Here is an 11,655-nt window from a genome sequence, read left to right as displayed (position 1 = left end):
TTCCCCTACATAGTCACTATCATCAGAATTATTGCCAGTGTCAATAATATTTGCCTAATTATCTATTTTATGCTTCCCTCTTTTCTCCTTCATCTTAGGACAATCTCTCTTGTAGTGGTCTTGCTCCCCGCGCTCATAACAGTGTTGCTTCCTTGCCCGAGACTTTGATCTGGCGGTTGACTTTTTTCCTGTTAAAGTCCTTTTGTTGTATTCTTCCTCTATTCACAAGACCCTCGCCCTCAATTCTGCTGTCTAGAAAGCTCTTTTTCAACTCTTTAGATTTAAGTGCATTACTAACATCTTCTAGTGAAATGTTGTCTTTCCCGTATAGCAGCGTATCGGCAAAAGTATCATAAGACGGTGGTAAAGAACATAACACAATCAAGGCCTGTTCCTCACTCTCAATTTTGATATCCACATTCTTCAGGTCCATTATAATTGAATTAAACTCATCAATGTGAGTTTTAACAGGTGTACCTTCATTCATACGGAGATTGTATAACCTCTTTTTCAGGTAGAGGCGGTTTGTTAGCGATTTTCTTAGAATACAGATCTTCCAGCTTCTTCCATGCCGTTGCTGCAGAAGTTTCTTCAGCAATTTCCTGAAGAACGCTATCTGTAACGCTCATGAAGATCGCACTCAAAGCCCTCTCCTTCAGATCTGCCTTCTTTGTCTCCTTCATCTCTTCAGGAAAATCCTGATCAATTGCCTTCCATAACCCTTGTAACACCAAGGACGATTTCATCCTAATCTTCCATAGACTGAAACTAGAACCCCTGTCAAATTTCTTTACTTCGTACTTTGTTGAAGATGATGAAGACATCTTAACCCTAGATTATATGTAAAAACCCGAACCTTGCTCTGATACCGCGTTAATTCCGAACTAATTGGATCGGTTATATGAATCATGTATATTCATTTTTAATTCAAATTCAAATCATTATAGTACTAAAAAAAATTAGACATGAAAAAGTCGCGTTTGTTCATCTATTCACAAGTTTTACTCGATACTATTGAATTGGTCATCACAAGTTTTGTCACATGGACCTTCCATGTTTTGTTCAACCGTTCACAAATTTTGTGGAATGGGCTAAACTTGATGATGTCTTTATTCTATATATCTTGGTAAATTGTTTACAACTTTTATCGGAAGGACAATACTTTTATGTTCAATCATTTGTAAGTTTTGTCGGATGGGTTAAATTGGTACCATCTTCTTTCTATTTATCTTGCTAAATTATTCACAATTTTTATCAGATGGACTAATCTAGTATGTGTTGTTCAATTGTCATGGACTGACAAAACTCAGCACTATCTTCATTTTACCTATTTTTATTAAATTATTCTCAAATTTTGTTGGATAAGAAAATCTCTTTATTGTTTACTTGTTCTTTCTACATTGTTTCAACGTCACTTCGTTCTTGTAAAGCTTTTGGTTATAATTTATCACAAAGTCTTTGGAGAACTCTCATCTTCTAAAATTGTTTTCGCGTAAATATTTTGCAGAGAGCAATTTAACTTTTTTTCAGTTTAAAAATGAGAAATTACCAGCTATGTCCATTTATAAGTAGCTCATTACAAAAATTGGCCAATTGATAAAATATTACTAATATTAGCCAAATTAGCCAATTAGCTATTTATAGCAAAAAAATATCAAATTTTTGCTTTATTTTGAGTGGGTGTTATTAGAATAGATTGGGCACAACTTAAGGAGCTTGAATCTCAGTTTTGGGATGATTTGGTGAAGTTTTGAGGTGGTTTGAATTGAAAATTCGAAGTAAAAGCTAAACATGAAAAAAATTATATGTGTATCACATTGTGTATCATTTGTGTATCACATATGTATCATATTTGTATCAATTGTGTATCACATGTATATCCATATATACCTGTGTGTGTGATACATGCATGATACATGTTTGATACATGTGTCGCAGAAGACTTTTTTGAACTCGATTTAATTACGAATTTTGATACAAAACCAGTCCAAATCACCTCCAATCTTCCTCAAATTTTGTATATTGACTTATCTATATACTTTCAATGAATTTCAACTATACCCATTTGAAAAGTTCCTTTTTTGTTTAGATTTTTGGAATATTGTATAGATTTTTGTATTTCATCACCTTATTTGCTACCCCGTCCATGAAATTTCCTTTCCGTCTTGTATCTAATGTTGCTAATCACGCTTTAAAATATGGAAGGTGATTTTTGCATGTGATTCTTTGAGAGAAAGAACCCTATTATTTGGTTTTTTAATTTTTGTTGGCTAGTTTTGGTAAGTCTATGACTAATGGCTAGAGGTTGGTAAGTTGAGATTTATTTGGGATGAATAATGAATAACTTAACAATTCTGAAAATGAATCTCAACTGTTTCTTTCAACTTTAAAAAAAAAAGGGCCTTTTTTCAGGAATGAATTTTTTCACCGTTTCGTTTTCAATAGAAAGTAGACAACATTTGGGACATCCCAAAAGAATATGTAAGACTACCTTTTGGAACATCAGGAATCCGAATTTTTTTTGCCAACTAATTCAGCCTACAAATGTTGACTGATCAATATTTAACAAGTTAAATATTGATCATCTAACTAGTTTTTAGTATATTTTATACAAGTTACATGTTTAGGTTCCATATAAAAACCATGATCACCAAAATTTGGCAACTCAATCAACTATACCTTAATTGAGATCGATTATATGAATCATCTATTTCCACGTAGTTCTATTTGAGCAGGGCTTATTCAAAAACTAATAAAATAACTAGGGGTTCTTTAAATCTTACCCTTATCCTTGAGCCAATTCTTAAATTAAGAGCTAGAGAAATATTAAAAAGGTGAAGTTAAGAGTATAATGTTGATGACTGGATATACTGTAGCTAGGTCAAACAAAAAGAGAACATAGATCTGCATCTTAATGAAACTGTAGTCAGTCACAAAGTAGAAAAATGTATACACCTCCAGCAGAAAAAAAACAAGGACAAAGAGAAAAGAAGAGGCTAAAGACCTCAGAAACTAATAACCATAGTTTCCAAGTGTCTGATTGCCAAATTAAATCCCTCTCGAAGAACAAGAACCTGTCATCCTCACAACTTTCTGTTTTACTTTCTTCAGTTTCTTACTATTCTTCCTAGCACTGCCTGCTACTTTCATGATTTCCACCTTAACTATATGGTGATCGGACGTGCCTTTCGACGAAACAACAGAGTACGATCCAGGCACAAATGCATAAGGCAGGCCTTGTGAACCCAAAATATAATCAACTCGAGTTCCATATTTGCATGTTCCTTGCACATCTGTACCAAAATGACATAAAACATGATTGAGAAAAAATAGTAAGCAACTCATATTATGGTTCCAAGTAAGATAAGAGAAAGATTTCATAGAAACTTTAAGATAAAGATTCATACTTTGGCCTTTAGCAATGATAACAACTGACTCACATTCCCCTGCAAACTCTTTTGCATCACAGTATTCTTTCCCTTTCAAGAATTTCATGACCTCAACTCTTGGAGTTGGCTTCCCTATCTCCTCATAATACTGTAATGAAGACATTGTGTGATCAAGAAACTGAGTAAAGGATACTAGTAATCCAAAAAGTAAAGGTATAAGAATTGGGACTTTTTTTATGTACCTTCACAATATCTGTCCATCTCTCTAATGAGTAATCTGAGGCATCTAGAGAATTTAAGCCTCCGACTAAAATATGAGGATGATCATTTGACTGTATTATCGCGTTAATTTGCTTCATTCTCCAATTCTCATCTAAATGATCAAGTTGAGTGCAACAGAAGTTTAACTCTCCCATCCGTGGTACATCAATCGTAGCCTTAAGCACATTCCTGCATCATTCAATACACCAGCTACATAAAGAACCAAGAAAAAAGAAGAAAAAAAAGACCCTTCATTCGGGGATTACGTTTAAACTTTTGAAGGATAAAATAAAAGTATTCTAGTTTATGATAGTTTAAATTTTCAGTTAAGGTAGTACATGTGTACGCAGACCTTACCCCTACCTTTAAGAAGGTAGAGAGGTTGTTTCCAGAAGACCCTCGGCTCAGGAAAGATAAAAGGAAGGGGCAACAATAGGCAAACCAATCGGAAAACTGAAGCGAAAATACAAAACTAACACTAAGTAACGCAATCAGGAGTACATACAATTCCTTAAACATAGATATTGTCAACAAAAGTTTTAATAGAAGTGATAGTTCCAAGAGCGGCACCTGAAATCTTTATCATCAAAGATTTTCTGTATTCTCCATCTCTTAATAGGCCATTTGGATAAAATAGCATTACCAAATTCAGGAGCCCAGCTTTCAGCAAACACATAGTGCATACCAAGAGCATGAGCCAAATCAGATAAAGGGCTCATATCTTTCTCTTCCTCAGCCTTCACATCTTGTAAAGCCAATATATCAGCATCCACTTCTTTCAACACATCAAGAATAGACCTTGTTCCACTCAAGTAGTCGCCTCCATAATCATTATTCATCCATTTAGCCATTGCGGGGAAGCATATCGGAGACCTAACAGGAGCTAGACTGTTGTTGTTTAAACTCAAAATCTTGGTGGAGTCATCTTCCAACATACCGAATACCCTGTTCTGAGCTAATGAAATCTCATTCTCAGGAAGGTTTATTGACACTCTTGGCTTTGGTTTTGCACCATTTATTAATGTGGGATGAAGAGGGGAATGTTTCAATATGCTCTTAGGACGGCTATTAATCTCAGACTTTACCTGGTTTTGAAATTTGAAACCGTCATCGTCATCATCATCATGAGCAATGACTGATTTTTCAGCCTTAGGCACAGCTGGTGCAAGGGAAAATAATGCAGCATTGAAAGTGGCTAGTCGAATAGGCCTAGTTTGGGCATTCGGATGAGTTGTTAATGATTTGATGCTTGGTTTTTCTTTGAGCTGGCCATGATGTCCTCTTGAATTCAGCTTCCCAAACCTCTTGATCACCACCTTAGACCTCGGGCGTCGCCACATCAGCCACCGTATCCTCGAGCAAAGCCGGTGAATTCTCCGGCTGAAGACATGCAACATGCAGGAAAACTGTTTTCTGCATGAAAGCTGCACTGGCTCTCTTGACTGCATGAGTTTGAGGTTAGTCAATTCTCTTGAACTAAGCCTTAATTGAAGGTATGAAAGAGCTACTAGGATTAATTGCTAAAAGAAGGAACAAAACTCTCATTAGTAACATTTATTTTTGGCTGACTATCATATGTGCATTTTGTGTATCACATTTATAGTACTTCTCATGTTAGTGATTTAGAAAATGTTGATTCCCATTGAAAAGGATGTTGTGTGTTTACTGGTGAAAGTCTGAGCAGAGCAAGTTAAACGTTAGATAAAGAGACGAAAGCACATCCCAACTGCTCCATGAAATGAAGGTGGGGTTAGAAATGTTTGACCATAGTGGCTTAATGGTTGAGCTTCTTGTCTGTGACAACAAAAAAATACCTAACTCGTACCTGTGAACAAGGACTTTCTTTCTCTTGGATATTTAAACAACTGTAAAGAAAGAGAAATCATCAAAGTTTTTCTAGTCTTGATTGATATATTATAATGGATGACCTTCATCTACCTAAGCTTTTCCCATATTACTCAATGGAAAGACGTCTAAAACCAAGAAAAATTCTAACAATGGAGCAGTTTATTAGTCTTATAATATAAAGTTTAATATGCTTTAACAGAAGCTACACATAAGAGGTGTAGAGTTAAGTTGCCACATGACACACGCAACAGCTAGTCAAGTATTTAGTAGATAAAGGTGGAATATACTATTATATTTATATCCTTTTTGAAGTGATTTTCTACCATGTCATTTTCATTCTTTACAGGACAGGATGAACCATTCTCTTCTGGCAGATGCAAATGCAACTCATGACCATAGTCTCACAACTCATTTTTGGCGTATAAAGACCATTAATATAAGGCATTTAAGTGCTTTCATGCCATTGAAATTTCTAGTTCTACCTCTAGATTCTGATCTACTAGAGTAAAGTCAAATAGAGATGGAGGTGAGCCAATCAAGGCACAATTCCCAGGCATTACCTAACACTTCGACATTGTGAGAGGATCGCTGATGCAAAAGGAGATACTATATACATTATGTACATTTGCAATCATTTGCTGAATAGAGCTACAATTGCAATCATTTGCCTAGTCTGAACTCTGAACTTAATATTATAATTGTGCAATGGCCGTCTTAAGACCGAGCTTCAAGTGTACAAAGAACATGCTTGATCCACGATCAGAAAATGGCACCTGGCCCCTCTGATCTAGTTCCGTCTAGTATTAGCTTTTCAATACATCAAACAGGGGACTGAAACATGCTAAACCTGCAATCTCTTTACAAAAAACTTGTAGATACAAAATTCATGTGAAAATGCTATATTATATGATGGCTAATCAGTGACACTACTTAGGGTTCTAAATTCCTATTTTCCGTAGTTTACTCCACTAATAACCAAAATCCCCCTTCGACAGTTGACTTGCTTCGGTTCTGTCTAAATAAATCAGCCTGGCCTTGTGGATGAAGCTGAAGGATGCGTAACTTGTTTTTTTCCGGCACTAATCATCAAACAAGGTATCTAAAAGATTTGAAGGCGATTCCTCCTTCCCAGTATCTTCAAAGAACCCATTTGATTCCCTCTTCAGTCTTCGCTCCTCGGCAATAGATTCAGACGTTTCCATGCAGTAATTTTTCTTCGCCTGTTTCGAAGGTCTTTCAGCTACAATAAACTTGTTTCCCTCACGTGTTCTCTCAGAGAATCCAGCCCAAACTGGAAAAAAGAAATTAGTTCTAACTTTCAGTCCACAACCTAGCTAAAACTACATGATCATATAAAGTAATAATTGTGTAGAAAGGTTGGGCAAAAAACACGTACACAAGTGCTATAGAGAATCTAGACAACATAAACTAAACGAACATATAAAATCGGAGCCATTAAAATGGTGCTAAATTATAGCTCTCAGCAGCAGCACTCAGTGACTTCAATTTTTATACAGCTAACGCATGATGCAGTCATCTCTTTTAGCCATTGGATCGCTGATATTCAACTGACCTAATGGCAGAAGACGGACACCACACCATACAGGATATTCATAGTTGGTTGACACTAAAGGTTAATTACAGCTAATTTCCGGTGTTTTATGTATCTGTGATGCCTTGACAAGAAGATTTTGTTTCTGATTTTCTAGACATTGTAGTGTAAAAGACAACGGCTTTAGCCCATCAGTTGCCACAGCTGCACAAGTATTCTAGCTAAATTACTAATGATGAAGCCTATGAAAGCTGCAGTTTCCGTAAAAGTATTTTAGATTCAGTAGAAGAGATTAAAGCAAAAAACTACACATTTTTTCATTGAAGAAGATAAGTGCATATTTTGAAAAAGTATTATCCTCTCAAATTACTTATTTATTATACTTAAGAAATCTAGCAGATAGTCTCTCAGTAATCCAGCACGGTAGCTTTCCCATATTTTCAATGCCTTTTACAGCAAGAACAATTTTCCTACCTAGAGTATAAGCAATACGCTTAGCAACCTCTTCCTTGATTTTGCTGTCAATCCTCAAGATCATTCGACGCAAAAGCAGTTCATAGGCAACACTGTGGTGCCGATTAACCAACTAATCAACGTGAAACTTTCTTGCTCTTCTGCTGATCAGGAATTGCACAGAGGACCAGTATACCACATAAGTGTATAACCTTTTAAAACCAACTAATACAGCTTAATCAGATTTGCAGATTCAAGTTTTTCCTTTGATAAAGACAACAACAACAATCCAATATTAATCCCACTAGTGGGGTCTGGGGAGGGGAGGGTAGTGTGTACGCAGACCTTACCCTACCATGGGTAGAGAGGATGTTTCCAAATAGACCCTTGGCTTCCTTCCCACCAAAAACTCCCCACCTTACTCTTGGGGTGACTCGAACTCACAACCTCTTGGTTGGAAGTGGGGGTTGCTTACCATCAGAAAAGCCAACCCCAAATTCTTTATGCCTTCTAAAATTACAAAATTCTGTTTTATTTACTTACCAACTATGTTGCGTGGACTCTCCAAAATGTAGCCGCACCCGTGTCGGATCCTTCAAAAATGCACTACTTTTGGAGGATCCGACACGTATCCGGCCACATTTTCGGAGAGTCCGAGCAACATAGCTTACCAATTTGGAGGACTTTCAAAATGCTTATATGAGAAAAGTTCTTGATTGCATAACAAGACCTTAACAAACAAGCTGATAGACGTCCATAACTTGTGTGCCCACTCAAAGGTCCTTTCCTTTGAAACACTGAGACGAGAGAGATCAGAAATCTTTTAAATAGCCACATGTACTAGTCCCAAATTGTAGCGCTTCGAATTTTTTTTAATTAAGTTTAATACTTTAAGCACGCATAAGAATATAACAAATATTTTTTTGCGTACCATTGATGACGACGGATTGAGGAAAATATTATCGGACATGTTAATACCTGCTCCTTTTGTCCCAATTTATGTGGCACCATCAAGAAGAGTCAAACGAGTTATTCTTTGACCGCAATTTTTTTTCATATGCTTTTCAAATTTCTTAAATTGTTAACTATTGTGACTTTCCCCATCGGGGTAGATGCAAGGTCTGCGTAGACACTACCCTCCCCAGACCACACTTGTGGGACTACACTGGCTCGTTGTTGTTGTTGTTGTATTGTGACTTATAATACTTTTTATGTAGTTTTTAAATATGTAGATTTTATTTCAAAAAACTTAAAGATTCTATATCCAAATTCACGGTCAAAATTTAGAAGTTTAACTCTCGAAATCTGAACGGTGCCACATAAGTTGGGACACATGGAGTATATACATTGTTCCAGGTACATGGACGGAGTATGAATATTTAATTATATTCCAAATGGGAGATGGAATTACAAAACCAAAAAAGAAAGGAAAAAAGGGACGAAATAAGAAAAAGATGCGTCGAATAGAGCAGCTAAAGACCAAATTCAACTTAAATACATATGCTATTTCCTAATCACTCAAACTGATAAGTTTTTCCAATTAAGTGGGGGTCCAAACAAATGAGTAGCCATTAGACATAAAATACCTTCCTCTGTAGTTGGGTCTTTACTGTTGCAAAGAAACCAAACAAATAGCTAAGCCTAGTTCTTCAAGAGCTCTCGGCCAAGACCCCTTCCAATGCCATCCAAGGTAAGTTTTGTCCAATATTTTGTGTTGATTAAAGTTAGTTAACACTTATATGTACATCAATATATCTTTGGATTGGCTAGATTTCAACAAGAACACCAAGGTAAGTTGATTTTTTAGTTTTTATTCAAGAAGCTAATTTCTACACTTGTGAACAATAAATATGAGTTATTTATGAGTACATATGGTTGTAAAAGGTATTATTTGAGTTGGCTGGTGGTTGGATTGACAATAAGTGTAAAGCCCTAACTTGACATTAATGGAGGTTGCGAGGTTGATGAGTAGACGATGAATAGTGCTTGTGGGTTTTTAATGGAAAACTTATACGACACTAATGAATGTATTGACGCCATTGTTGGAATTATTTAAGGTGATTAACCATGGTATCACCTAAAAAAGGGGGATTATGGAATTTTTGGAAACTAAGTCTAAGTGCACAACACTTGGTTAAATTAGTAGCGCTGTGACACGTTATTGACATCCATGAATTTATATACGTAGATTGACATCGTTGGGCATCATTGGACAAACGGCGCGATATTTAGCTTATTTAAAGAGATTTCGAGGTATGCTTAGCTTCTAGCTTCTTGTGTGTTCTCAAAATTAATATGTAGTTTTGGTATAGTAACTTGATGAGATTACATGCACGTGACAAACAATCTTGCATGGTTTACTCTTTGGTTGGGATTAAACAATAAAATCGCCTAAAATGCTACGTTTTGAGGTATATAAAAAAGTGTGTATGATTTTTAATCTCTGTGTTATTGTGTAATGCACCATACTATTTATATGATGTGCATGATGTGTTTTAACATGCTTTCGGACATATTGTTGTGCTCCTATCTCTTGATTTTCACTTAACACATGAAATTGGACACTTGATTAATAAAGGGAAATTCGTCTATTAGGCCATGACTCGAAATAATATACATAGCGACGAGCGCGTGTTGTCTCAAGTATGGGAGTGGTACGGCAACCTTCTTGTGTCCTTGATGTACTACATAAAGAAATGATCTTTCGACCAATGGCCATGATTTTGAAAAAAGAAACCAAAGAATGTGATTTGTCTAGTATACATTGGCCTAACTGTTTGGGGATGGTATGGCAGTCATCGTGGATGGCATCCCGATGTATTCCAGCACCATTTGTGTGCATAATATTGAAACACGAATGGAAGGTGTCTGTGTTTTATTGTCATATAGCAGACTATTGTTGTGATACTTTGAGTTCGTCACTGAAATTATAAGTTAGACGACACTTGAATGGTCTTAAGAATCCGAAACATGCTTCAAGTGACTTGTGTTTCTTTACATGCTTGATAAATTAAACTATCTACTTGATTTATCTCTCATGCATCTTAAATTGAGTTCACATTATCTGCTTCGATCAATTAAACTATTTATTTAATTGATCTTTTATGCATCTGATATATTCTTTATATCTGTATAATGCTTGCCCCACCACGAGTGGCGGCTACGATGCATATCTGAGTATTTTGATACTCAAGCATCATTTGTTTAAACGGTGTTAGGTTGAGCGGTTGGTCAGGTGCAGGACGGTCTGTGTACGAGCTAGGATTCCTGTAGCTTTATACTTTTAGTGAGCCCGCCTTTTGACTTCGTGAGGATACTCTATTCAATTACTTCCTCTTGTATAGTGCGGGCTAGACCCGATATTTTATCCATTTATTCATAGCGTCCTAGAGGGTTCACAGATGAACTGTGTAATATTTTGGGTTAGAGACTCTAATTGAAATGGTATTTAGTTCACTTTATTCGTTAAACTTTGTTGATTGATTAATAAATTGGATCGTGGATGCGAATTGGGGATGTACTACATCATTACGGTTCGCTAGGTGCAAGTTAATAGGCATTGGGTGCCGGCCACGTCTCAATCCATTTTGGGGCGTGCCCCTTTTCATGATCAAATATAACCATCTTTCACATTATCAATCAAAGATGGACTCCAACTTCTCATTATTGGTTAGAAGGCTAATAAGTGAAAATGGCAATGCAGCAACATTTCGACCACGTGAAGACCAAAGGCTAGCAATCTTGATGAATTCGGTATGAACGACAAAGGTGAGAGTAATATCTTGTCGCGTGAAGAAAAGTCAATATGAAAGAACAGTGCGGAGCATGAGATAAATGGCAAGGAATAGATTTGTTGTAAGGACTTCCACCACTGGCCATAAAGGGGTTTGAGTCACCAGGGGAGCAAACTGAGAACCGGCCACTGTGTGAGCTCCTAGATAGAGGGGTGACACGGTGCGGTTTACCATATACTTATATTAGAAAAAAGGAATGAGAACCAAAAACCTTACATTTCTTTTCTTATTCGTAAGCAGTGTTAGCAAAAGATAAAGCACGAAATGTAGAAATAAGCCACGTAGAAAAACTATGGTCCTTCTTACTTGTAGAATGAGATACAAGATTATTTTGTTTGTTTAAAATTCTTATGCTACA

At 36.3% G+C, this 11,655-nt stretch overlaps 2 protein-coding genes across 2 annotated transcripts in view; both read right to left on the bottom strand.

Annotated features, from left to right (window-relative positions):
• On the bottom strand, positions 2,868-5,636 carry LOC109232126. The gene is made up of 4 exons (XM_019397794.1): positions 4,221-5,636; positions 3,632-3,839; positions 3,408-3,537; positions 2,868-3,293 (listed from the first exon to the last, which is right to left on the bottom strand). The coding sequence occupies exons 1-4, from the start codon at positions 5,096-5,098 to the stop codon at positions 3,049-3,051; spliced, it is 1,461 nt and encodes a 486-aa protein (XP_019253339.1). The 5' UTR covers positions 5,099-5,636; the 3' UTR covers positions 2,868-3,048.
• The window catches only part of LOC109232125 (putative TrmH family tRNA/rRNA methyltransferase), a 7,701-nt gene continuing 2,213 nt past the window's right edge, over positions 6,168-11,655 (bottom strand). The window contains exon 4 of the mRNA XM_019397793.1: positions 6,168-6,789. Within this exon, the coding sequence (XP_019253338.1) occupies positions 6,578-6,789 (212 nt within the window). The 3' untranslated portion in view covers positions 6,168-6,577. The remainder of the gene's footprint in view (positions 6,790-11,655) is intronic.

Source organism: Nicotiana attenuata, chromosome 9, assembly GCF_001879085.1.
Source record: "Nicotiana attenuata strain UT chromosome 9, NIATTr2, whole genome shotgun sequence".
NCBI lineage: Eukaryota > Viridiplantae > Streptophyta > Magnoliopsida > Solanales > Solanaceae > Nicotiana > Nicotiana attenuata.
The sequence above is the reverse complement of the archived record's forward strand: the minus strand, read 5'-3'. Positions and strand labels throughout refer to the sequence as shown.

What these genes read in the sequence shown, in the direction of transcription:
- LOC109232126 (XM_019397794.1), bottom strand. Translation starts at nt 5,098, where the DNA reads ATGCAGTCAAGAGAGCCAGTGCAGCTTTCATGCAGAAAACAGTTTTCC. An exon ending in TTTGATGATAAAGATTTCAG is followed by an intron (nt 3,840 to 4,220) that starts GTGCCGCTCTTG and finishes TGAATGATGCAG; the next exon opens with GAATGTGCTTAAGGCTACGA. An exon ending in TATCATTGCTAAAGGCCAAA is followed by an intron (nt 3,294 to 3,407) that starts GTATGAATCTTT and finishes ATTTTGGTACAG; the next exon opens with ATGTGCAAGGAACATGCAAA.